This window comes from Nyctereutes procyonoides, unplaced genomic scaffold, assembly GCF_905146905.1.
Source record: "Nyctereutes procyonoides isolate TBG_1078 unplaced genomic scaffold, NYPRO_anot_genome, whole genome shotgun sequence".
NCBI lineage: Eukaryota > Metazoa > Chordata > Mammalia > Carnivora > Canidae > Nyctereutes > Nyctereutes procyonoides.
The window spans coordinates 37,028,440-37,055,945 of NW_026575048.1; the positions used below are offsets into that span (position 1 = coordinate 37,028,440).

The 27,506-nt window shown below is 42.5% G+C and overlaps 1 protein-coding gene across 2 annotated transcripts; it reads left to right on the forward strand.

The window, feature by feature from the left end:
- Positions 1-20,208: 20,208 nt before the first annotated feature.
- Positions 20,209-26,208, forward strand: IL36G (interleukin 36 gamma). 2 transcript variants are annotated; one of them, XM_055327359.1, is made up of 5 exons: positions 20,209-20,267; positions 20,769-20,836; positions 21,292-21,396; positions 22,115-22,254; positions 24,600-26,208. In XM_055327359.1, exons 2-5 carry the CDS (start codon positions 20,788-20,790, stop codon positions 24,807-24,809), a joined length of 504 nt encoding a protein of 167 aa, XP_055183334.1. In that variant the 5' UTR covers positions 20,209-20,267; positions 20,769-20,787; the 3' UTR covers positions 24,810-26,208. The 2 variants fall into 2 exon arrangements, with proteins under 2 accessions (XP_055183334.1, XP_055183335.1); XM_055327360.1 differs by lacking the exon at positions 24,600-26,208 and adding an exon at positions 23,607-24,156.
- The last annotated feature ends 1,298 nt before the right edge of the window (positions 26,209-27,506 follow it).

Consider the following 27,506-nt stretch of genomic DNA (forward strand, 5'->3'; position numbering starts at 1 on the left):
AAAAGAGAGGGGCAGAATGGGAATGAATAGAGAATATAACCTCACAGAATGAATCAGCATGGTAAATCCTTGGTTCTGGGTGTGTGCTGGTCATATTTTAGAAGGTATTAACTTCCATAATTGTAGAACAAAATGAGGCAGAGAAAACAAAAAACACGAAACAAACAACAAAAACATATCTTTTATATCTCCCAAAATTAAGTTGAGTATGTTGAAGGGAATCTAGAAGTGGAAAATTTATTTAAGATCTGTAATTGTAGAAATATGAAAGTCGAAAAGGAAGAAACTTAAAACTGAAGAGGTGGTAAAGTATTGTAGTTAAGGTGAGAAAAGAGAAAAAAATTGGAAATTTATAGTCTGATATAAAAATAAGTTGTACTGGAAAAAGGAAAAAATAAAGGAGGGGTATCCTCTGGTTCTATAAGCTGTAAATCCCTCCACTTCTCCTGGAGCTTTCCAGCGATGCTTGGTCAAGAACTTGCTCTTCCCCTGTCCTTCCAGCTGGTCTTCTGGGGGAGCGGCCTGCTGTGCTGAGTCTCAGGTGTGTGCACCGGGGAGAGCTGCCCGGCTCCCTATCAGGGGCGGGCTCAGTGGGAGCTGTCTTTCCTGTGAGGCCCCTGTTCCCTGGTGGCCCCGCTCCGTCCCAGGCACAGGGTGACATCAGGAGGAACAAGCACACTGGCGGCGGCCAGCTCTCCAGCCCTGGTGTCAGCTCCCGCAGTAATTCCCGCAGTTTCCAGTCCGCAGGGGCCTGGATGCTCGGGGGCGGGGGCTCTGATCTGCACAGCTTGGGGGTCACCCGGCGGCAGGAGCGTCCTGGCTGTCCTGTGTCCTCCCGGCCTCCGCCTGTCCCAGGGGGAGTGCAGGATCCTGGGCTGTGTACCCACTGCACCCTGGGATCCGGGTCTGTGCTGCTGGAATCGCGCTCCCGGGGCCCCCTCCGCTGGAGCCCATCCCCCCCAGCTGCTCCCGAGGTCCCCCTCAGGCTGCTCCAGCCCTTTACCACGCTTGGCCCCCAGGGTGTGCCGCGCTCTACCCCGGCGCACTTTCTCTGTTAGCGACCCCGGGAACTTATATAAACTTATATAAACATTATATAAATATATAAATATTTTTATAAAACTATATTTTAAAATACAAAATAATATATTACATTATAATAAATAATATAATAAAATATAAAATTATAACATAATATGTGAGTATATTTAATATGCAAAATACAGAATATTTTTATTTTATATTTATATTTGTATATTTAAATATATTTAGATATCATACAAATATATATTTAATATATATTATATATAATAAAAATAGTGGCCCCAAAGATGTGTACGTCCTAATCCCGGAACTTGTGAATATGTTGACTTACATGGCAAAAGGGCCTTGCAGATATGATTTGGTTAAGGATCTTGAGGTAGGGTGATGATTCTGGATTATCCCAGTGGGCCAAGATAATTACAAGGGTCCTTATAAGTGAAAGAGGACAACAGGAGGGTCAGAGTCAGAGTGATGCAGTGTTTAAAAAGATTTAATTAGCCATTGCTGTCTTCAAAGATGGAGGAGAGATGTGGAATATGGGTGCTTCCTAGAATCTAGAAAAGATAAGGAAACAGTTCTCCCCTAGAGCCTCCAGAAAGAGCCTGCCGACATCTGGATTTTGGCCCAGTGAGACCCATTTCCAACTTCTGACCTCCAGAACTGTAGGACCAAGTTTAAGTTGTTTATATTATCAAGTTTATGGTAATTTTTTTTACAGCACTGATCAGAAACTAATACAGATCTCCAGCTTTCCATGGGCAGGAAGCACGCTGAGAGAAGTACTCGCTGCAGACATGGGCTACTCCATATGGAAAAGGAAGGGTAACTCAGAGGCTGGAGCTGATAGCCCAGGGGTAGAGCCTGCTCCCAGAGAACGGGGTAGCTCCCTAATTAGGGAACTGGTGATGTGGTCCCAGCTGGGCTTGCATGTCTGGAACCTCTTGTTTTGAACAGGAAGATCTCCTGTGGTTGCTCTCTGTCTGTTCACCATTGCATGATGAGTATGTGTGGATAAATAACTTGTCTCTTTAGTTCACAAGTCTTTAGATTGGGAGAAACTTCTTCCAATAATCCATATCTATACCTGGACCTGATTTAGACCAGAGGTGGGCAACTTCTTCTGTAAAGGACCAGTTAGTAAATCTTCTGTTTCACAAGCCGTATAGTATCTATCATGACTACCCATCTGTGCCACTCAAGCCCAAATGCAGTCATATACAGTGTGTAAATGTGTGGGCAGGCCAGATGTGGCCTATAGGCCATACTTTACCTGATTTAGATGATGAAATCCTAGACAACAAGCTGAGGCTGTAACTGGATGAGACTTTGGGAGCCCTTGGGTGGGTCCAAGTCCATTTTGCATAAGTGAGGACTAGAAATAAGGCAGACTGTGAGGGATTAAAAATAAGTGCAAATTCCTTGACATTTTTCTCATTGAGAGATGGCATATATGTGTATTCCTATTGAATCAGTGCAGGTTCTGTGATAGATCAATAGAATTATGACAGAAATAAAGTTTTGCCAGTTTCTGGGTCCAGGCAGAAGATTAGCAACTTTGACTGTCTTCTACTCTTTGGGAGGTTGGGATACTTGTTCTTGGAAAGCAGCTGCCATTCTGTAAAGAGGCCTTAGCAGCCGCAGTATGGGTTATATGAGCATTTGTGGCTCTGAACAATTGTCTTAGAAATAGACCCGTGGGACACAGTCTGTTCCTAATTCTGGCTCTGTGTGTACCTTTTAACTGGTACACACAGGCCTCGGTGAGTGGTTGCAGCTCTGGGCCTGGACCCACAGGGCCATGGGGCACAGAGGTCGTGCTGGTCCTTGCTGAGTGATTCTCATGATACACTTCCATAGAGCTGTGTGTTTTCCCTCAAAGTCTTTAATTTATAAATTAGTTCTCATAGCAACAACAGAAGTAGAAGAGCAGGAGTCATTCCTTCATTTAATATATGAAATGCTTATGGGCTACAAGCATGTATAGGGCAGGAGGTGCCAAAAGGACTCTTCTGCCAGTGGCAAGTTCTGCTCTCTCTGTGGGGCTAGGCCCCGGAAGAAGCCAGAAGGGCCCTGTGCCCTCCAGAGCCAACTGCCAATGATCTGTTTTCTCCCAGCTCTGATTCTAGGACAATGCCTTACCACCTGTGGGCTGAGAACCATGGTAAGTCATAAAAATCAATTGAAAAACAAAAAGGAATAGAACATACATCAGAATCCATTAAACAAAGTGAGGGTGAATAAAATATTATGAAATGCCTATTCTACATTTAGCTCACAAATTCTCCGTAAAGCTCTTTTTCAGCTGGAATATTCTGCTCCCATGTCTTAAGGAGCTGAAAATGGTTTGGATAGGAGCAGTTGGGTTTTTTAAGACACACCAATATTTTAGCATCATGTAGTGTGGAATTCAGTGGGCTTGGCAAGATTTTACACCCTAGGGGCACCTGGGTGGCTCAGTGGTTGAACATCTGCCTTTGGCTCAGGTCGTGATCTGGGGGTCCAGGGATCACGTCCTACATTGGGCTCCCTGCATGGAGCCTGTTTCTCCCTCTGCCTGTGTCTCTGCCTTTCTCATGAATAAATAAAATCTTAAAAAAAAAGATTTTACACCTAGATCTTCTCTATGAATTCAATAATCACCCAAAGTAACTGAATCTCAGTGCTTTCAGAAAGAACTTGACATAAAGCCATGACACCTTTCTATTTCTGCAGCCCATCACCAGGACACAAGCTTCTCCAGTGCTTCTAGAATATCTTATTTATTTTGAGCATTTATTTGCTCATGAATAGTCAGCCCCAGTAGCCCCAGTAGCTTGTCTTATAGAATTTCTTTTCAGGGATCTTAACTGCTGTGGTAATCGTGCTTGTTATTTACGTATTTTTTACTGACCTGAAATGAAAATTTTAACTTGATATTCTATTAGTAGTTATTTGAGAGTAGAACCTTTTATCCTTGCTCCATTGGTCTCAAACAGTGTAAGAGCTTTTACACAACCTGGGTCAGGGACTGATTCTAGCACTGTGTGAGGCATTTGCCTTTGACAGTTAACTGCGTCATTCTGTGACTAGCTCCTGTTGTAACCAAGCTTGCAGAATCATTGTTTTTATTTTGCACTTGCAGACACTTTGGGAATCTCCATTCACGTGCAAGGTGTCCCCACAGTTTGTTTCCTGCTCCTGGTGAAAACTCCTCCATGCAAACAAGACATTTAAACTAAGGAAGGGAATTATTTGGAGCATGAATCCAAATATACGATAATTGTTATTGTGTCTGCTACAAAATAAGACACCAGGACCAAAATGGAGTCATTCATGCTAAGCCCCATGTTGCCACATTGGAGGCTCAATTACAGTTTCAGGTCTCCCTGAAATGGAATCTGAAACTAGCAGTAAAACCAAACCAAACCAAACCAAACAAAAACTCCCAAGTCGTTCAGGAGTCACCTGATCAGCACTAGTTAGGTAATCTGCCTGAGAGACCCCTGCCAACCCCTAAAAGAAAGTAACCTTGCAATAATCAATAACCAACCTGATTTTTTGCCGAGTATGACTTCCTTGTTTCCACACCTTTCTGCCTATGAAAATCTTTCATTCTGCACAGTCCCTCAGAGCTTCTTTCTCTCTGCTTGACTGGGTGCCACTTGTTTTGAGTTGATTTCTACTCATATAAATTCTCAAAATGTTTAATATGCCTCAGTTTATCTTTTAACATGTTACAGAGTTTTGTCTCTGCAACTGTGAATAGCTTGTGAATCAGATATCCTAGTTTTAATTAAAATGTTAGATATCCTGTTCCCTAGAAAATAAACAACTCATGAAAATTAAATGTTTCATCTTGAGGCTGTAGCCCTTTATGACTTTACACAGTCAGATTTTCATATTTTTTATGTTACCTCATTTTATTTTATTATTTTATTGTAAATTTATATTTTATTGGTGTTCAATTTGCCAACATATAGAATAACACCCAGTGCTCATCCCATCAAGTGCCCCCCTCAGTGCCTGTCACCCAGTCACCTCCACACCCCGCCCACCTCCCCTTCCACCACCCCTAGTTCGTTTCCCAGAGTTAGGAGTCTCTCATGTTCTGTCTCCCTTTCTGATATTTCCCACTCATTTTTTCTCCTTTCCCCTTTATTCCCTGTCACTATTTTTTATATTCTCCAAATGAATGAGACCATATAATGTTTGTTCTTCTCCGATTGACTTATTTCACTCAGCATAATACCCTCCAGTTCCATCCACATCGAAGCAAATGGTGCAATTTACACGTTTAATGCAATCCCTCTCAAAATACCATGAACTTTCTTCAGAGAGTTGGAACAAATTATTTTAAGATTTGTGTGGAATCAGAAAAGACCTCGAATAGCCAAGGGAATTTTAAAAAAGGAAACCATAGCTGGGGGCATCACAATGCCAGATTTCAGGTTGTACTACAAAGCTGTGGTCATCAAGACAGTGTGGTACTGGCACAAAAACAGACACATAGATCAATGGAACAGAATAGAGAATCCCAAAGTGGACCCTCAACTTTATGGTCAACTATTATTCGACAAAGCAGGAAAGACTGTCCACTGGAAAAAGGACAGTCTCTTCAATAAACGGCGCTGGGAAAACTGGACATCCGCATGCAGAAGAATGAAACTAGACCACTCTCTTACACCATACACAAAGATAAACTCAAAATGGATGAAAGATCTAAATGGGAGACAAGATTCCATCAAAATCCTAGAGGAGAACACAGGCAACACCCTTTTTGAACTTGGCCACAGTAACTTCTTGCAAGATACATCCACGAAAGCAAAAGAAACAAAAGCAAAAATGAACTATTGGGACTTCATCAAGATAAGAAGCTTTTGCACAGCAAAGGATACAGTCAACAGAACTCAAAGACAACCTACAGAATGGGAGAAGGATATTTGCAAATGACGTATCAGATAAAGGGCTAGTTTCCAAGATCTATAAAGAACTTATTAAACTCAACAGCAAAGAAACAAACAATCCAATCATGAAATGGGCAAAAGACATGAAGAGAAATCTCACAGAGGAAGACACAGACATGGCCAACATGCACATGAGAAAATGCTCCGCATCACTTGCCATCAGGGAAATACAAATCAAAACCACAATGAGATACCACCTCACACCAGTGAGAATGGGGAAAATTAACAAGGCAGGAAACAACAAATGTTGGAGAGGATGCGGAGAAAAGGGAACCCTCTTACACTGTTGGTGGGAATGTGAACTGGTGCAGCCACTCTGGAAAACTGTGTGGAGGTTCCTCAAAGAGTTAAAAATAGACCTGCCCTACGACCCAGCAATTGCACTGTTGGGGATTTACCCCAAAGATACAGATGCAATGAAACGCCGGGACACCTGCACCCCGATGTTTCTAGCAGCCATGTCCACAATAGCCAAACTGTGGAAGGAGCCTCGGTGTCCATCGAAAGATGAATGGATAAAGAAGATGTGGTCTATGTATACAATGGAATATTACTCAGCCATTAGAAACGACAAATGTTACCTCATTTTAAAGAATGTTTCAACTCCAAAAAAAATTAATCATAAAACAAGAAAAGCAGGATATACTGATACAGTAAATTTCATATATTCAGTAACTAAAAATCTGAATATTTCACCAAAAAAGGCTTCCGTCTATAAATGCAAACGGTACGTACTGTTTTAAGTAATTTGCAGAAGGTACAGAGACCAAAAGTCTACTTTCATTATCTAAATTTAATTTTGTTAAACTATTTTGTATTTATCAAAAATTCATTTCATAATGAAATTACATCAGTCAGATTTGGGTAGGTTAACAATTACAAGCCAGTTATAAATTTACACGAATGCGTGAACTGGGTTGCAAGTTAAAATGTATTTCAAACTGAGCTGCAGTAAAAAAGAAGTCTGAAAACAGGATTCTAAACTTACCACAAAAGTCCCGCCTTCAGGCGCCCGCGCTGAGCTCAGAGCTCCAGCAGCGCCCCCTGCCGGGGATGTGGCCTCCGGAGGCTCGCCCTTTAGATTCATTCGGTGCCAGCGCGCCCTCTGCTGGTCAGAGGAGGCACAATTTACCACTCAGCCAGGGCCTAGCTCTAAGTCCTGAAGGTGTTCTGGGGTAACCAAAGGGTGGTGGTCTCTGGATTCCTTGGCAGCCAGACTCTCTCTGTAGCAGCATCCAGGAGTGAGCAGGCGTTTGTGATGAACCAAACACTTGCATTCATGAAGTTACAGTGAGCGAGGTGGTGAGCTGAATCAGCTCATGATGGGTCTTGGGGTCTCACTATGGAGCTTGGACTTTCCAGGTAGAGAGTGGAGAGGGTTTTACTAGGAGTAATGGTGTAATAAGATCTGAATTTCAGAGAGTCTTAAAATAATTTTTAGATTGATTTATTTGAGAGTGAGAACAAGAGCAGGATGGGAGAGCGGCAGAGGGAGAGAGAGTCCCAAGCCGACTATGCCCTGAGCACAGAGCGCATGACCCTGAGATCACCACTTAGCAAGAGTTGGACATTTAACCCACTGGTCACCCAGGTACCCCTAGAGAGATGTCTTGGCCAAAGTTGAGGCAGGCAGCCTGGAGCAGGGAGCACCTGGAGGTGGGTAGGCAGTTAAGGGCTGCACCAGGAATCCAGGTGATAGGTGGTGCCCTGAGCCTCAGGAGAGTGAGCCCCATGTCTCTACCTATTCTGTGTCTGTGAGGCTGACCTTGTGGGCTGCTTTAGGGGTCTCCTGTCCTCTGTCTCTTGGTTGGCCTAGGCAATGGGAGATCAGAGGGAGGGAGGAGAGTTTGTTAGAATTCCTCCCCTGCCCCCTTTCCTTGCCAGTTGTCAGTAGCTGTGTTCCCTTCCTATATAGAAGCCACACTTCAGCTCTGGGTATACCAGTCAGTGGCAGGTCTCCTTACCCTTTTACCTCTTGGGGGTGTGGGAATAGGGGAATACAGCTGTTGGCAGACCCCCATGCTTCACCGTCTCCTCTGCTTTCTCTAAACCTGCCCTTGCTTACAGTTCTCCCCAATGTGCACCTTCAGGACTTGGAGCTAGGCCCTGGCTGAGCCATCAACTGTGCTTCCTGGGACCAGAGGGTGTGTAGTCTTATCCCTTGTGGCCATGTCCTGAGCCATGCGAAAGGGTTTGAACTTTATTGTTCAGGCAATGGGGACTCATTGAAGGTTTTAAAGAGGGCAGTAGCAAGGGCAGAAGTGTATTCAGGAGAAGTCTGCCCGACTGAAGTGAGCAGGACAGCCCAGTCAGTGACGATTTGAGGCAAGTAAATCATTAACAGGCAGCAGGAGGAACCCAGGTGATAAGCCAGGACCCTATGCCCCACATCATTGGCTCAGGGAATGGCAGAGGGAAGCCAAGCCATTAGAACAGCACATATTACCTGGTAATCAACTTAAAGAACCTGTGCATTTAATATTTTAGTTTTTTAGTGTTGAAAAAATAGGTGTGTCAAAAGTGTCACACCAAAATGTGTTTTTCCTTGGCTCTCTACCCCTGCCCCTTCCACACAGGCTGGACCAAGTGGCCACCTCTTCATTGACGTGGTACCTCAGTCTTTCTGGCACCAAAGCTGCACCTTTAGAGTAGTGTTCAATCAAAATGTAATGAATGGTGAACCATGAATATGAGCCATGTATAGAATTTTAAAGTTTCTAGCAATCTTGGGGTGGAGGCCTTTGGGTTTTCTATGTAGAGTATCATGTCATCGGCGAAGAGGGAGAGTTTGACTTCTTCTTTGCCAATTTGAATGCCTTTAATGTCTTTTTGTTGTCTGATTGCTGAGGCTAGGACTTCCAGTACTATGTTGAATAGCAGTGGTGAGAGTGGACATCCCTGTCTGGTTCCTGATCTTAGGGGAAAGGCTCCCAGTGCTTCCCCATTGAGAATGATATTTGCTGTGGGCTTTTCGTAGATGGCTTTTAAGATGTCGAGGAAAGTTCCCTCTATCCCTACACTCTGAAGAGTTTTGATCAGGCCACAGTAACTTCTTGCAAGATACATCCACGAAAGCAAAAGAAACAAAAGCAAAAATGAACTATTGAGACTTCATCAAGATAAGAAGCTTGTGCACAGCAAAGGATACAGTCAACAAAACTAAAAGACAACCTACAGAATGGGAGAGGATATTTGCAAATGACGTATCAGATAAAGGGCTAGTTTCCAAAATCTATAAAGAACTTATTAAACTCAACAGCAAAGAAACAAACAATCCAATCATGAAATGGGCAAAAGACATGAAGAGAAATCTCACAGAGGAAGACATAGACATGGCCAACATGCACATGAGAAAATGCTCCGCATCACTTGCCATCAGGGAAATACAAATCAAAACCACAGTGAGATACCACCTCACACCAGTGAGAATGGGGAAAATTAACAAGGCAGGAAACCACAAATGTTGGAGAGGATGCGGAGAAAAGGGAACCCTCTTGCACTGTGGGTGGGAATGTGAACTGGTGCAGCCACTCTGGAAAACTGTGTGGAGGTTCCTCAAAGAGTTAAAAATAGACCTGCCCTACGACCCAGCAACTGCACTGCTGGGATTTACCCCGAAGATACAGATGCAATGAAACGCCGGGACACCTGCACCCCGATGTTTCTAGCAGCCATGTCCACAATAGCCACACTGTGGAAGGAGCCTCGGTGTCCATCGAAAGATGAATGGATAAAGAAGATGTGGTTTATGTATACAATGGAATATTACTCAGCCATCAGAAACGACAAATACCCACCATTTGCTTCAACGTGGATGGAACTGGAGGGTATTATGCTGAGTGAAGTAAGTCAATCGGAGAAGGACAAACAGTGTATGTTCTCACTCATTTGGGGAATATGAATAATAGTGAAGGGGAATATAAGGGAAGGGATAAGAAATGTGTGGGAGATATCAGAAAGGGACACAGAACATAAAGACTCCTAACTCTGGGAAACGAACTAGGGGTGGTGGAAGGGGAGGAGGGCGGGGGGTGGGGGTGAATGGGTGACGGGCACGGAGGGGGACACTTGACGGGATGAGCACTGGGTGTTATTCTGTATGTTGGTAAATTGAACACCAATAAAAATTAATTTATAAAAAAAAAAAAAAGAAAGAAACGACAAATACCCACCATTTGCTTCAACGTGGATGGAACTGGAGGGTATTATGTTGAGTGAAGTAAGTCAATCGGAGAAGGACAAACAGTGTATGTTCTCATTCATTTGGGGAATATAAATAATAGTGAAAGGGAATATAAGGGAAGGGAGAAGAAATGTGTGGGAAATATCAGGAAGGGAGACAGAACATAAAGACTTCTAACTCTGGGAAATGAACTAGGGGTGGTGGAGGGGGAGGAGGGCGGGGGTGGGGGTGAATGGGTGACGGGCACTGAGGGGGACACTTGACGGGATGAGCACTGGGTGTTATTCTGTATGTTGGTAAATTGAACACCAATAAAAATTAATTTATTAAAAAAAAGAATTTTAAAGTTTCTAGCAGCCATGTTAACAAAAGTAAAAAGAAATAGGTGAATCTCTTAACATTCAATGATGTGAGAACAGACAACCCAATAAAAAATGGGCAAAAAGAGACACCTGAGTGGGTCAGAGGTTGAATGTCTGCCTTCAGCCCAGGGCGTGATCCTGGGATCTGGGATTGAGTCCCACATCAGGCTCCTTGCAGGAAGCCAGCTTCTCCCTCTGCCTGTGTCTCTGCCTTTCTCTCTCTCCCTGTGTCTCTCATGAATAAATAATAACATCTTAAGAAAAATAAAATAAAAATGGGCAAAAAATCTGAATAGACACCTCGCCAAAGAAGCTATACAGATGATAAATAGGTATATGCAAAGAGGCTCACCATCATATGTCATTAGGGAATTACAAATTAAAACAATGAGATACCATTACACACCTACTGAAATGGTCAAGATCTAGAACACTGACAACACCAAATGCTGGTAAGGCAGCAGGAACACACCATGGTACAGGCTCTTTGGAAGGCAGTCTGGTGATTTGGTTTTTTATTTTGTTTTGTTCTTTTTACAAAGCTAAACATAGCCTCACCATCTGATCCAGCCATTGCATTCTATGCAAAATTTGCACATGAATGTTTATAGTAGTCTTTAGGGCTTCGGAATGTCATAATTTCCCCTAAAATATTATCCAAAATGTTGTATTAATATCTTGTGACTATTTTAAAAATTCAATTGTTTAATAAATTGATTACCAAAATTTTAATTTATTAAGTATCATGTGATTTGTTTTGAAATATCCTTAAACATAAAGATGACTAAAGTTTTAAGAATTCTCAGGAGCAATAAGGCCTTTATGTATTTATGTGTAAATAGACTAATACTTTATGAAGATTTACTTTACGGCTAGCATAAGAGATAATTTTGATCAAAGCTGAGAAGTCTCAGATTGACAAGACAAATGTTTGTTTCATTTGGGGGAAAAAAAACAAGAAAATAAGTTTATCTTATTTAATTTTTCCAAGAAACTAAGTTTAAATCACCAAGTAGGCAATATACTAGGGAACACCTCAGTTTGGATTTGCTCAACTGATAATTCCCCTTTTCATTAGTCTAAACACCTTATTCGTATGGAAAAATTATCAAAGAATCAGCAGTACTCTAACCCAACCACTCTAGCAGTTTACCATAATACATTCATTTCATTTTTCTTTTTAACTTTTTATTAGAAATAATAATAGACACACCAAAAAAGCTGAAAAAAAAGTACAGAGAGTTTACACATATAATTCACCTAGCTTCCTCTAATGTTAGAATAAATAGCCGGGCAGCCCTGGTGGCACAGTGGTTTAGCGCCGCCTGCAGCCCAGGGTGTGATCGAGTCCCATGTCGGGCTCCCGGCATGGAGCCTGCTTCTCCCTCTGCCTGTGTCACTGCCTCTCTCTCTGTGTGTGTCTCTCATGAATAAATAAAATCTTAAAAAAAAAAAAACTTAAATAGCCATCATCTCCAGTCTGGAGATGGTAGCTACCAATGAGTTCTTCAGGAGACTGGAGTGCCCCTCACCAACACATTTGCTATTAGTTCCTCAGGTCTTCCTGGGGTGGATGATTAATGGGCAGCCGACTAGGTTATACATAACATATGTCTTCCAGCGTTCTCACCATCTCCCTGAGCCTCCTGTACAACAATGGCTCAACTTGAGCCATATATATATATATATATATTTAGAACCTCAGCACTCTGTAGTGATGACTAATTCATTGTAGAGTTTCTAGAAATAGATGAAGATGCTTCTAAGGTGCTGCTTAACTTATGTGAGAAAAGATTTCTAGGCATGGCAGGCAGAAAACCTAACTTGAATTCATGGCTTCATACCTGCTTTCCAGATTTAAGGAAGATCACAGACCTGAAGCCCTTGGAGGCAAAGGCCATGTCCCTTTGAAGAAGAATTTTACATAGTGGTGTGTTACAGACTGAATTGTGTCTCTCCCCCACTCATCATTCACATGTTGAATCTTTAACTCCTAATGTGACTGTTTTTGGAGATGGGACCTTTAAAGAAATGATAAAGGGTAAATGAGGTCATGATAGTGAGACTCTAATCTAAATATGACAAATGTCCTTATAAGAAGAGGAAGAGACACCAGGGATGTGTGTGCACAGAGGAAAGGCCGCAGTAGGGCACAGCAAGAAGGAGAAAAGCCTCAGAAGAAACCAAAACTGCCAACCTTGCTCTTGGATTGTCAGCCTCCAGAACTGTGAGAAACTAATTTTGTTCTTTAAGCCACCCTGTGTGTGGTATTTTGTTAATGGCAGCCCCAGCAGACTAACACAAGGTGACAGGTAAATAGTAGGACTCTTCCCCTGAGCCCTCCCTAAGACACTTGTAGCCATTATTTGAGGACTGTGTACTGGGAAAAGAGAAGGACTTTCCAGGGATTTCAAAGATTGACTCCCTACTGATGCTGATTCCTAGAGATGCAAAATGCTGCTGTGGTCCATCAAGCCAGGCAGAACATTATGAAGGTCAGGAGACAGATGGACTTTGGAGCTGAGTCCGTCTGAAGACCCAGCCTTAGAATATTTTCTCAGGCTTAGAATTTATCTAATTTAAATTGGTAAATTTAGGGATTGGCAACATGCCCGGTTTTGGGTTCCTTCTCATAACGTGAGTGTTGCTATAGAGAGAATGGAAAGGAGAAGCCCCTAGATTTCTTTCTTACCCCTGCCAAGATAATAAACCAAAAACTAAAAGCAGTACTACACATCCGGGAGAATGACTAGAATTAGCGTCATCATCAAAGACTTGAAAGATGCAAGGGTTTTAATTTCACATCCCCATTTAATTTGCCTTTTTGGTGGGTGCAAATACTGCAGAGGTTTCAGAGAATGTCAGTAGATCATCATAAACTTAACCAGCTTGTAAAGCGAATTGAAGCTGCAGATCTGCATGTTACGTCTTTACTGGGGCAAATAAACACAGTACCTGAGAACTAGTATTTACCTAGAAAATGTTTTTTAAAGCTCCTATCTGTGAGCAAAGATGACTAGAAGCAATTTGCCTTCACATGCAAGACTCATGTCTTGCCTCATGTCTATATCAACTCCCCAATTCCTTATCACAATAAGTCCTGGGGACCTGGTGCTGATCTATTACATTGATGACACTATGCTAATTGAATCTGGTAAGCAAGAAATAGCAAACACACTTGATGCCTTTGAAAGAGAAATGCATGCTAGGGAGATGCATTCAGGGGTCTGCCATATTGGTGAAATTTCCAGGGGTGCAGTAGTCTAGAACGTATCAGAATATTGTGATAGACAAATTGTTGAACCTTGTATTTCCCAGCATGAAAAAGAAAGTCATGGTGCTTAATGGGCCTCTTTGGATTTTAGGGTTAACACATTCCTTGTCTGGGCACGCTGTTTTGGTCCATGTACCAAATAACCCATAAAGTGCTCTGGGTCCTAGATCCAGAAAAGATTATGCCAAAGGTCTAGGCTAGGATGTAAGTCCTGAGGGCAGGCCTTAAGAATTAACAGACCCACTGGTTCTAGAAGTGTTTATGGCAGATAGAGGTGCTGCATGGAGCTCTTGCAAGCCGCAGCTGAGAAATGACAAGGAAAATCCCCAGGATATGGGAGTAAGGCTGTGTCCTCTTCTTTGCTGTAAATCAGCTCCTGAATTACTATTTGTTTATTACAGACTTTGAATTCCTAACCATGAGACATGAAATGACTATCTACTTAAACTGCCCATCATGAGCTTGGACTGACTTGATCTACCAAAAGACTGACTTGATCTACCAAACCATAAAATTGGACAGCCACAGGAATTTTCTATTTAAAAAATAATGGTATATGGGAGACCAGGCCAAGTATATCTGAAAGGCAAAAGTCAACTTCATAAGCTAGTAGCTCAGACTTCCATGGTATCTCCTCTTAGAGCTTTTCTACCTATTTCTTAATTCACACCATAGTCTCATGGGGAGATATAGAACAGAGAAGTGTAGGCCTGATCGGACATATGTATGGATCTGCATAGTATGTTGGCCCCAGCTGGAAATAGATGGCTACTGCCATTTCACTATAGCCCCTTCAGGTTGCCTTGAAAAGTAACGATGAAGAGAGATCCTCCCATTGGGCAGAACTTGAGATAGCATTTTTGGTATTCATTTCATGATGGAGGAGATCTATGATACAGATCTACACTGATCTGTGGGCCAGTGAGTTGACTACCTGAGCAGAGACTTAGAAAGAAAAAGTTAAGAAAGTTGGCTAGAAGGAGGAGTAGAGAGTGGCATGCAGATGCACTTCTCAGAATGGGTACAGAATGGGTAATGTGAAGATACTTGTTTTCCAAATAAGTGCCTACGAAAGGGAATCTACAGCAGAGGAGGCTTTCAATAAATGAGAGGTCAAAGTGTCCCAACCTCTGGTTGTCAGTCTTCCCCAGTCATTTGCCTACTCAATGGGTCCATGTATAAAGTGACCATGGAAACAGATGTGGAGATTATGTATGACTCAGCTGCTTGATTTCCCCTCAACAAGTTCAACTTGGTTACTGCTACTGAAGAGTGTCCAACCCATCAGCAGCAGAGATGAACAGAAAACCCCTGATATGGCACTTTTCCTGGAAAAACCAGCCATCTCTGGTGGCAGATTGGTTATATTGAACTGTTCCATTATGACGAAGTCAATGCTTTTTTCTTGTATAGATATATATAAATTTTGTGTATTAATTTATCTTCTCAACTCATAGTACTTCTGTCAGCAACACCATTTGTAGACTTACTGAATGACTTTATCTGAGATGTCTCACATAGCATCACTTTCAAATAAGGGTTACATTTTTCAGTAAAGGAATTGTGGCAACAATTTCACACTCATGCAATAATTCATTGGCTTTTCTCCCTGCACCATCATTGGCTTTACCATATGCAGCTGTCTTGGTAAAATAGTGGAATGGTCTTTTGAAGAGTCACATGTGGTGCCAACTAGAACACACACTTTGAGAGAGTGCTGTCTTAATGAAAGCAGTGTATTCCTTAAACTGGTGGTTGATAAGTGTTGTTGTCATCCTCATGACTGGAGTGAAGAGGTTCAAGAACCGAAGGGTGGAGTAGGGAAGAGCCCCTGTTATCCTTAAACTAAATGGCATACTGTAGGAACTTTTTCTTGTTCTGTGACCCTAGGCTCCCTGGAAAGAAGGTTCTAGGGCCCAGAAATGAAATGCTTCCCCTAGGGAATATAGTCTGTGGAAGATCTGAGGAATTGGAAGCTGAGATTGCCCAAAAGCCATTTGGCCCCTTGTGTCATTGAATAAACAGGTAGAAAGGTGTCATCATACTGGTTGGAGTGATTGATCCTGATTCTTCAGGGAAAACTAGGTTGTTGCTTCTTTTTTTTTTCTTTTAGTTTTTATTTATTTATGATAGTCACACACAGAGAGAGAGAGAGGCAGAGACATAGGCAGAGGGAGAAGCAGGCTCCATGTACCGGGAGCCCGACGTGGGATTTGATCCCAGGTCTCCAGGATCACGCCCTGGGCCAAAGGCGGCGCCAAACCGCTGCGCCACCCAGGGATCCCCAGGTTGTTGCTTCTTGATGGAGGTAAACTCAAGGGATTCCCTGGAGCAGGTCTTATTTCTCTGCCTAGTGGTTTCAGACAATGGAAAACTGTAGCATCCAAAAAAGAAGAGCACCAAGGAGTATATTTTGCTTGGGGTGGGGAATACAGATTTCCAGCTTAAGGAAGAAGAACATGGACCTGAGGGGCAAAAGGCTTAGCCAATGTTGGATGACTTCCAATGACCCTTCACAATTCACTGGAAGGAAATTGGAGTATGGGAAGAGAGTGAGGTCAGGGTATTTATTCCTGGTTGCGTCCCTCTGGGGTCACCCCAGGCTGTTTTTCTTGAGGTGGGTCATGGCTCCTAATATGCTGTCCTTTCTACAAAGCTCTCTCTCTCTCTCTCTCTCTCTCTCTCTCTCTCTCTCTCTCGGTTCTGGTAACTGTTTTCTCCTCTTGTCCATTCAGGTCTATGGTTGATAAGGGGTGTATCCTACTGTGACTAGCTTTATCTATGCCTTGGGATTTCCCTATACTCTGCCCACATCTTTATAAATAAACCCTTTATTACATTTACCTCAAATCGCCAAATTTTGAATGTGTCATATATTTCTTGTTAGAACCTGATTGGCACAGCATAGCTCCCAAATTCACCCAAGCAGATTTGAAAGACTTTGATGTGGGAGAGACATTCTCTTTCTTGCAAAGATGTAAATAACTGAACATGCAATTTTTATTCTCACAGAAAATTATCTTATAAATGTAAAGGAACTTGGCCTTAAGCAATGAATGTCAGGTCAGAGAATTAAATAAATGCTGATCTTTGCTGACATTATGGAACTAACAGATCAACAGTTCTGATCCTGTAGTACTTCTGGACTTCCAATTTTGTGATCTAATGAATATTTTGATCACTTTGATTTGGAGTTTTCCAGCTTTTGAAGCTGAAAGTAAACTTAACTGGTAGATTTTTGGAAGTAGAATCTATGAGTCAAGGGGTACATACATTTAGATTTTTAATAGCTTTTGCTAGATTGCTTTCCAAAAAGGCTGTGCTGATTCACACATCCATCCATACAGTGAGTGAATCTGTTTCCTCACCACCATTGCCTACCACCTTTTTAATTTGTGCCTTCCTGATGGGTGGAAATGGAATCTCATCATTGCTTTGATTTGCATTTTGCTAATTACTAGTATGGTTAACTATAATTACTTCTATTTGTTGGATATTTGTATTTTCTTTCTAGTGAAAAGCTTGTTACACCTATTATTTACTTTTCTATAAAATTACTTGGATTTTAAAAACTAGTAGAAATTACTTCAAAACTCTGAATATTAGGTGTTAGCTTGTTAGATGTGTTGCAAATATTTTTCTTGTAGGTACCTTATATTTTCATTTTAACCCATGGTGTGTTTTGTCTGAGTTTGTCCAAAATTCTAAAATTTTGATGATGTTCAATTTATCATCTTTTCTTTCATGGCTTTTGCATTTTGCGTGATGTGGATCATTAAGCTAAAAGTTCTCTGTCTTGGCTCTTTGTCTAGGAATTTCAAACTTTGGCTAGTTAGGTATTTTACCTAAACTTTTCCTTAAATGTTTTACCACAAGCTGTCTGATGAAGACTTTAGTTGATTTTTTATTTTTTGGTCTTCATCAGACAGCTTGTGGTAAAACATTTGATTCTGTATATATTTGTCAACTATAGGAGCCAGATAACCTCTCCTACTTCATTGTTCTTTCTGCTATGAATGTCAGCTTAGCTACATGAATATGTTTTTATGGAGGTTGTGCATCTATGAACAGGTAATAGAGATTCTAGTAGTGTATAAGCAAGCTCTCTCCCTCTGCCTAGTTTCCACTGATGTTCCTTCCACTTATCAAGATCATGGGCATGCTAAGTAAGCAAAATGGCAGGACTTGATGTCAAACAAGCATGGATGATAATATCTTAGAACTTAAAAATTGGAATCTGGGCTTCATGATCTCTTAAAATTTTTTCCATGTCTAGGGTTTTTGGCTTTATGAGTACTTACTTGAATTCAATTCAAGCCATACTTAATGGTGTACATAGTTTTCATTGTTGGATGTGACAATAAAACATTATTAGAAAGAACCTGACAAACTGTTTATATAGCAGAATCATAGTCTTTACTTTTTATAACCAGCATGAATATTGATAGTCCTCTTGGATACAACTAGGGCATCATGTACTCATATTATCCATCCCTTCTACTCTAAGACAAAAGTTCTGGTCCATTTCTTCAGAAGATGTGCTCTCTGATCCTCAATTATCCACCCCAGTGGTTCAGTTCTTCCCTCTTATCACCATCACTCCTGTTCTAATTTCTCTGATACTCATTCACACTAAAGTTTAAACTGGGGACTTCAGAATGGATACTGATTGCTGGCAATTCTGGAAAGTACTGGATGTTTTTAATGTTGGGAAGTGAGGGAAAGGTCAGACTCAAGTGGAATAAGAGGCTGAGGCTAATGAGGACAGATGTCATCGTAAGACATAGGTTTTTGCAACCTTTTTCTGGGCATGGGAAATTCAAGCTATACTCAATGGCTTTTGAATCAATGAAAATATAACTCTCTGAGTTGTATCCACATTGGTGGTTCATGGACTGAACATACCACACTCTCTTTTCAGAGGTCTGAGCATCAGTTTGGCTGAGGGCCCCTCCTGAGGTCTGGACATCAGTCCTACAAGGTCCTTCCTTTGAGCTCCTCAGGTCTTTTGTTCCCTTTTGTTTCTATCCTGCAGTTTTTACTACGGGATACTTTGGCACCTCCTTTAGCCTTCTAACATATATTGTGACCAGTTCCCTTTGTTTGAAATTCCTTGTGTGGGTTCTGCTTTCCACATTAGATCCTGATTGAAACAAAGACCTAAGGAATATAGGGACCAGGTGATAGGACCCTTTAGATGCCATTTTGTGGCAAACATCCCAAGAAAGGAGGTTAATTGACTGATACATGATGGAGAGGCTCTTCAGTTGGACAGAGGGGACCCAAGAGAGGTGACACTGGCTGAGCCTGGCTTTGAACACAAGTATGTCTGAATTTATTATCACACTATCTCCTGGGGTAACGGATAACCTGGAAGCCAAAAGTGATGGGATTGAGGCCTTGACAGAAAAGGACCATGTTCCTCCAAGGCCAACATGGAGATGGAGGTGACAGTATGAGAGGTTAAACAAGGAGACTCTTCAAGTCTGGGAAGAGGAGCTCATGAAGGTGCTTGCCTAAAAGGCTCTGTCTTAGCCTGCCCCCCACCCCCAACTAGGCAAATAAATATGAAGTTGTTCTCACTCTGTCTTTTGAAATTCATCTCAGTCAAGTTAGCTTGTGCTGCAGAAAATTTTTGTGCTTGACCTCAGCAAATGGAGAATGGAGGTGTAACAAACACGGTACAAAAAAATAGTAATAAAGCTGTTACCATTCATTGAAAACCTACTAATGCCCTGCATTGGTAGAACAGAGGGTGGGAAATAAGTCAGAATCTGGGGCTCAGTTTTTAAGGAGATCATTGCTGACCATTTCAGTCCTCAGGCAGTTCTGCATTTTGGGGGCACCAGGGACCAGGCTTGCCTCAGTGAAGGGCACGCTGCTCAGTGCCTGTGGCTTCCCAAGGGGGTGGAGATGCATTTCTGAGGAGCTGAAGAAGACAGTATGGCATCTTTCAGCCTAACCCTCTTTTCAGGAGTGGCCCAAGGTGGTTCAGGAGGATTGGAGGGCCAGAAATGCCATGTGGACCCTGCCTGAAGCCCATAGCGAATTTTGCAATCACAGGACTCCCTTAGTGGAACTATAGAGGGCAAGCTTACCTGCTCCAGCAGATGGACTCCTTTTGTGAAGAGCCTGGAATTTCCAGTTGTAGCCTGAGTGACAGGCAGGAGAACTGAGTTCTGGGGAAGTCCCTCAGTCTCCCCTTGCTGAGAAGCCTGGGGTCTGTCATCAACTCTATTTCCCTGTGGGCGTGGCTGGGTCCCTCCTCCTGCAGCTCATGCTGATGCTATGATTTCTCCATCAGAGTCTCACAGGATCTTCTGACATACAATTGCCACACCCCACCAAAGTTGGTGGCACCTCCCCATGCTCACCAAATAAATGTCAGTCTCTGTCAGAACCCGCCACTGCTCTTGGGAGCTATTGGAGCTGTGATTCAATCCTGTGCACTTTTGATAAAGGTCCTCCAACTTTTCAACCTTCCCTCTTTTCTGTGCTTTAGGGCTCAGGGAAGAGATGAGGCCATGCCAAGCTCTGTGTTTTGTCCAGTGCAGGGCTAGCTGCTTCTCACTTCTCACTTCCCAGGGAGTTGCTAGGATCCTGGCAGAGCTTCCCTGCTCCCAGGCAGAAGCAGATGCCAATGGGAGAAAGAGGAGGAGACGCAGGCATCAGGCAGCTGTGAATATTTAGGGTCAAAAGTCATGCCTGGCTTAGAACTTCAGGGGAGATACTGTCACTGGCTAGATCTTTGTGTGGAGGAAATTCTGCCCAATGTCTCCTCCCTGTTACTACTTTGAAGTTTTGTCTCAGGAGGTGGCTCAGATTTTCTGACTAGGGCTTCATGTCAGGCCAGGCTTCACAGCTCCTTGTCCAGAATGAGGATCTCAGTAACTAGTGTCCTAGAGAGGTCTCGGAAGTGTCTCCTTTCCTGGTGCTCATGTCTCCTATCCCTGTCCCCACAGGTATTGAGATAACCCCGCTATGACATGCATTCGAGGAGTCCCTATGTCTAAAGAATCCTATACAGCAGGTGATGTTAAGATGGGGCTCTGGAGGTCTGGGACACCTGTACTTACACCTGTCTGTTCTGGATACCCCAGCATTCTTTGCCCTCTTTCTGTATGGCCTTTACCACCCAGTGCTATCCATCTTCCACTGGACAGTGAGCTTCCACAGGGTGGGGAGTAGTGCTTGTTCTCTGCTCTGGCTCAAGATCAGCACCAAGCCAGGCACAGTGGCATCAGAGGGAGTAGCTGGACCTTGACACACAGGTACTATGTGTGACAGTTTACTCTCTTAGACCAGACCTTACCCTCCTCACCACAACCTGTAGCTTTCCCATAAAGAAATGCTGAGCTGAAGGTCATGTGAATTCTGTCACTTTTGGTGTATAAATCTGGGACCTTCCTTCCCAAAGGGCCTAACATCTAGAAAAGTGGCCTAATTATAATGGGTCTTCATTATTCTTTTCTGTTTAAACCACAGCGAATAAACCTCACATTGGGGAGGTCTCCGACTTGGATCAGCAGGTGTGGATCCTTCAGGGTCAGACCATTGTGACAGTTCCACGGAGTGACAGTGTAACTCCAGGTGAGTGGTCATCTTGGGGCTGTTGCCTTGGAGGCAAGGGAGGGGTCACACTGGTGCCCTTGGGAGACTAGCACTGGCCTTTTGTGAAAGGGTGGCTTTACAATAGGGCGGAGGAGGATTTCACACCAGCCTGGGAAGTCATGTCACTGGATGGAGGAGGATTTCACACCCTCCTGGGAAGCCATGTCAGGGAGAAGTTTGTCTGGACAAGGGTGTAGAAAGCAGAGAGGGAAGAGCAGTCTCCTGGGGAGGAGGAGAGATGCTTTCAGTGACTGACAGCCTGTCCCATGGAAGAGGAGTATCTTACTCTGCCTGACTTCAAGGTGTCCTAAAAGGACTAAACGAATGAGTACAGGCAGGCAGATTTCAAGATCATATTGGGCAAAACTTGCTTATGGACAGAACTCTTTGAGGATCAGAGGGGCTGCTTGGGGTTGGAGCTTCCCACCTTCAGGTGTTTAAGCAGACGTGTGATAATCCCTAGGGCAGGGTCTGCTATCTGGGTAACTCTTTTGTGTTTGCTCCATTTCCTAGGGCAGTGACGGGTACGTGGCATGAATGAATAAATGAACAAATGAATGCGGTAGTTGGCCATTTGGTGGCCTTGGGATAGCAGGGATTATACTCTTAGGGTTTTTTCCTGCCCCACCTGAAAGATGCTGGTCTTGTCCTGACTTCAAGAGCAAATTGTTACCATCTCCCTTCTTATCTTTATTAGTCACTGTCACTGTTCTCCCATGCAAGTATCCAGAGTTGCTTGAGCAAGGCAGAGGCATTCCCATTTATTTGGGAATAGAGAATCCAGAAATGTGTCTGATTTGTGAGGACAGTGGAGGGCAGCCCACATTGCTACTAAAGGTGAGTAAGAAAAATAATGTTTAAAAAAGGCCAATTTCTTTTGTTTATTTGGTAAATAACCTAATTTTAGAATTAAAAAAAGAAATATTCTCCTATTTTTAAACATATTTAATATTCCTAGATATTTTTTAGTTATGTGCATGCAACTGAGTTTTCAAACCTCTCACTAGTTGAGGATGTTTGTCTTTCTTGAATTTTGAGATAGTCTCAACCATTGTTTCTTCAAGTATATTCTCTCCTTCATTCGCCTTACCTTTCCTTTTAGAATTCCTATGCCTTGGTCATTGGGTCTTCTTCCCTCTTTAATATCTCATCTAATTTTCTATACTTTCTATCCTTTCATTGTTTTTGTGTTTTGCTTGATGCATCCTGGGAGAATTTCTTGGTGCAATCTTCCAAGTCATTATTACATTTTAAGCTTGTCCTGTCTGCTAAATCATTCTTCCATTGTGTGTTCTGAAATTTCAGCTTTTACTCTTGTTCCTTAAACTTCAGTTCCATAAACTTCAGCATAGTTCTCTTCAATTGAACTCAACCCAATCCAACTTAGTTCAGCAAATGTGTGAGTTGTTACTGGCCTTCAGCACTGCTGTGGCCATTTGACATCCACTGGGGCACAGAATGGCAGAGGGCCCGCCCTGATAGGGCTTGGATTCTCCGGGAGAGAAATGGTAAACAATAGCTATAATAATAGGTAAGTTTGAGATGCCTTTAAGGGTGTTATGTTCCCTGGGAGAGCACAGATAGACCAGGATAAAGAGGCTGGCAGTGCTAGACCCGGGTAGAGTCGGGCTGCCGTCGAAAATAGTGCAGTAGGCGTCCTAAGATTTCAGCAGACAGTAGAAGGCAACAAGAGAGTTAACCAGCAGGGTGTCAGGGACAGCAAAGATTAGTGGAAAAATAGTGTGACAGTAGTGAATTAATGGACCAGGAGTTCAGAGAGATAAAGGCAGATCACAAAGGGCCTCGCCCGCATATGGAAGGACTTTGCCTTTCAATCTGAGTGACATGGGGAATTATTAGGAAGTTTTTAACAGGAGAGTGACATGAATGGACATAGGTTTAAAAATAATTGTTTTGGCTGATAGTTGAAAGCAGACTGTGGGGTGGGGGGTGCAAGGGTGAAAGTCCTGTGGGGGACTTCGAGGTGCTCTAGGTGAGATGTGATGGAAGAGAGGATAGCAGTGGAGGTAGGTGGAAGCCAGCCAGATTCTGAAAATATGTTATTTAAATTGAGGCAACAGGATTTGCTGGCAGAGTGAATGTGAAATGTGATGAAGGAGGATCGAGAATTACATTTTCAGCTACATCCTGTCTAGTAAGTCACCCTTCTACTGTGGTTTTGTCCTCAGATGGATTGAGCATTGGACATTGCATTCTGTCATGTGTGAGTACTTAGGACCTCGGTGACAGTGTTGTTGCAGCGCTGGAGGTGAAAGCCTGGATGGAGGGCGTTGAAGAGAGGGATAGGAGGAGAGAAATCCAAGACAGCACATATAGGCAACTATTACAGGAAGGTTTCTGCAAAGGGGAGCTGGGAATGGTGGTGCGCAATCAAAACAGTTATTTTTTAAGATGGTAGGATGACAGCAAATATGCTAATGGGAACAATGGAGAGAAAGCCAAAATGATAAACTGCTGGAGGAACAACCCTAAGCTGGGAAGGGTAGATGGGACCTGCAGCCCAGGCCTTCCCAGGCAGGGAGGGAGTCGAAAGGGAGGAGGAGGACATATTGGAGTTTGAAATGAGAAAGTGTCTTTTTATTTATTAAACACATATCTATTGACTTTTTCTGTGTCGAGAAATATAATAATGAACAATTCTGGCAATAATTATATGATTGTTGGCTAAATACACTAAGTTCAGATGATAATTGGACCTAATGAAGGTAAATAACCTGGTAATGAGATAGGGAGGGGGCTTGAAGGTGGCTGAATTATGGACCATTCCTGTGTAGTGGCTCTCTGGAGAGCTTGTGCATGTGTAATTTAGAGGTCCTTGGTTTACTGCTGCAAATCTGCATCTCCTTCCTTTTCCTACCCACCCACCCTGCCACCTCTTGTGTAACAAGAGTTCCAATTCATTCTTCAAGTGTGCCCGGTTGTTTATTAACCTGTCCCTTGTGTCATTCTGACTCCATCTCTGGATTTGAGGCTGGGGGCTGGGAAGGTGAGATTGTGTGCTCAGTCTGTGGCTCCTTTGGAAATGTATTTTTCTAGGCCTGTTTTAATAGAAGGATAAAGCTTTCTCGAACTTTGGAACATTTACTGATTATGTGCAAATAATTCTGAACTACTCAAACAGCCTCTGCTTCTCCTACTGGGCGTTCTTTGTTACATTTCAGGAGGAGGAGATACTGGCTCTGTACAATGAAATGGCGCCTGTGGAGCCCTTCCTCTTCTACCACTCAAAGAATGGCAGGACCTCCACCTTCGAGTCTGTGGCCTTCCCTGGCTGGTTCATCGCCTCCTCTGAGAGAGGCCACCCCATCTTCCTCACTTCGCATCAGGGGGGAATGTACAATGTTAACTTCAACTTAAATATCAACGCTTGAACTCAGGCTGAAGGGGGCAGCTTGGTCAAAGGTCTTTGTGTTAAATTTTCTAGTTCCCAGTGTGCTTTCCTCTGTATTATTGCAGTGTCATTTCACATCAGTGCTGAGAGGTGGGCAGGACACTATTATCACCGCACTTTATGAATGACTTCATGGCGACTGAGGCATAGAATATGGGCTCAACCATAGGAGAGAGGGTTGATGTAAGGTTCTCCTCTCAAGCTGAAGCTGTCCATTCCACAGCCATCCGTATGAGGATGTCAGGACCCAAAGACATTAGGGCATTCTCTGGGGGGTGGAAATGGAGAAGCCTCAGAGCTCAAGAATCTTACCCAAGATCGGGTGGCTGTCATGGAGCTGATTGTTTTGTTTTGCTTTGTTTTCCTTCCTATTTGTATTACCTTTTCCATATGCTTTTTGTTTTGTCAGTATATCTCGGGTTGTATAATGTATCCTTTTAAGGGTTAAAGAACTTTTAAAGATAAATAATTTTTAATAAGAGTTAAATTATTTTCCCTAATTCTAATATGTAAACATAAAGCCAAATATAAACTTCGTGTGTTTACATAATTAAAAAAATCTAAAACTAAGAGATAAAATGAAATAACAAACATACCGAACTGAAATTACAAAGGTAGTTGAGTGAGGATAGCTCAGTGGGTGAGCCTGTGACTGGGGCTTAGCTGAGGGGAGAAAGATCCCTGTCAGTGGAGATAGGCTGGCATGGAGATTATGCATGTAGAAGAGCACTACTATTTCACTACTTTCAGTATAGTCTCACAGCCTTGATTTCTTTGCCTTTTTTAGACTTTTCCTTTTAGGCATGCTTACCATCCACATAATCCCTTTAAAAACTGCAGTAAAGATCCCTTTCTTTGGAGCAGAGAGCCTAGTTTTTCCACCAGCCATGCTTCAGATGATGTATTCTGATGATTACATTACATGATCAATTAGTAATCACTAATCGTGGGTATAATTGTAGAAAGATGTAGCTCAGCTCTGGATCTGTATATAATAGATTTCTTATTTTGACTCTGATACTACAAATGCAGAAAATTCTGTTTGCTTAAATACAATTTCCAAAACAGCACCAATAACTTAAATTTGTTTTTTTTTCCTACTTTTGGACAATCAGGCCACATACTCTAATAGGCAGGCCAGTAAGCAATCAGTAAGCACTGATTTAATGCAAGGCCTCTTGATCCTTTAAATTTTTCTTCTTCAATTACATATAGTTTTAGCATTGCAGTTTTATAAAAAAAAAATCAACAAACCAAACATTAAAATGGGCACTGAGCTAATTAGTTCTGGAATATTAAATAGAAGAATTGGTTATTGAATATTTACAACTATCCCCACTGCTAATAAATGGTAGCAGTTTCTTACATCTGCCAAGTTACCTTGCTACATCGTCAGTTGTTATGTCTGACAGTTGGGATCTGGTGACACATTTGCTTATGACATGATTATGGTCTGAGTGTTACAGCATCTCCATCCTGTTACAGGTGATTCCATCATCCCATCTCTTTTCTCCTCCACCAAAACTGTTCATGCAGACACCATGACACTTTGGATTGTTACTTGGTACAGATTTGAGCTCAAACAAAAGCTCAAATATGAGTCTTGGTGTCATATAACTGCCTACTCTGATGATCCAGAGGAGGTTCTGATAACATATTTAGAGTGTAATCAAAATGAAAACATAGTAATCTCATAGTTTGTGAAGAAGTCTGGAAAACAGACTTCCAGGGACCCCTGGCTTATCTACCACGTTTGAGAAAGACCACAGCATATGAAATCATGGAAGGCCCCTGTGAGTAATGACATCCTCATTGGTAGGTTTATGGCCCAGTGAACACCTGGTTTTCACATATTTGAATATCAAATGCTCTTGCATTTGAGTTCTATGAGCTCCAGGCCAACATTCATTGAAGGATTTGGTTCTTTTGGATCTTTAACAACGGGGTGGTATAAGGGGCTTGATGCACTGTGTTGGGGAGGTCATTGAGGAGGATATGACCACTAGTTGACCCATGAGCTGTGCCCTGGCAGTTGGAGAGTTCTCACCTCCTCCCCTGCCCTTGCATTGTGTGCGCTCTGCTTGCCTTCCCTGCTCCCAGAAGCTGCCTCAAATACATAGCCTTGTGATAGGGATGTGATGTTGAGACATCTGGATGACATATATGGCTGCACCTAGTTAAAGCCTCCATATAAATTTTCAGTATTCTAGTGGGTGAGTATAGAGATCTACTTATCTTGAAGCTGCCCAAAGACAAGAGTCCTATGTAATTTCCCTTGCTTATTAAATTTGCCACCTATCGATCTGAATTGTCTCTTTCCTTTTGGTCTCATTCATTCCTGATCTCCACATATGAGGACTGGTTTCAGATTATACCCAGGAAGCTCCTGAGGAGGTGTGATCTGCAGATTACACTGAGAGAGGAGCTTTTGGATTCTGGGAAGGAATTAAGAACCTTGCCACCAAAATCACAATTGTAGTGAAGACAGTTGAGTGGGATGTTTTTCTGCTTTGGGGGTCATATCTTCTGGCATCAGGATTGCTGAAAGGCAAAGACAGCTTCCGAAGCTGGACCTGAAGATACCGTCCTTGAACTCATGAACAATGGGGCCTGGATACTGAAGATGCTGCCCCCGGGACCCTGAGAACAGTGGTTGTAATAAGTAATTCTTCATGTT

Bases quoted from the DNA above. Each gene is read 5' to 3' on its own strand.
- IL36G (XM_055327359.1), top strand. From the start codon at position 20,788: ATGACATGCATTCGAGGAGTCCCTATGTCTAAAGAATCCTATACAGCA. The intron at 21,397-22,114 runs GTGAGTGGTCAT...TATCTTTATTAG, and splicing joins GAGTGACAGTGTAACTCCAG to TCACTGTCACTGTTCTCCCA. The intron at 22,255-24,599 runs GTGAGTAAGAAA...GTTACATTTCAG, and splicing joins AGCCCACATTGCTACTAAAG to GAGGAGGAGATACTGGCTCT.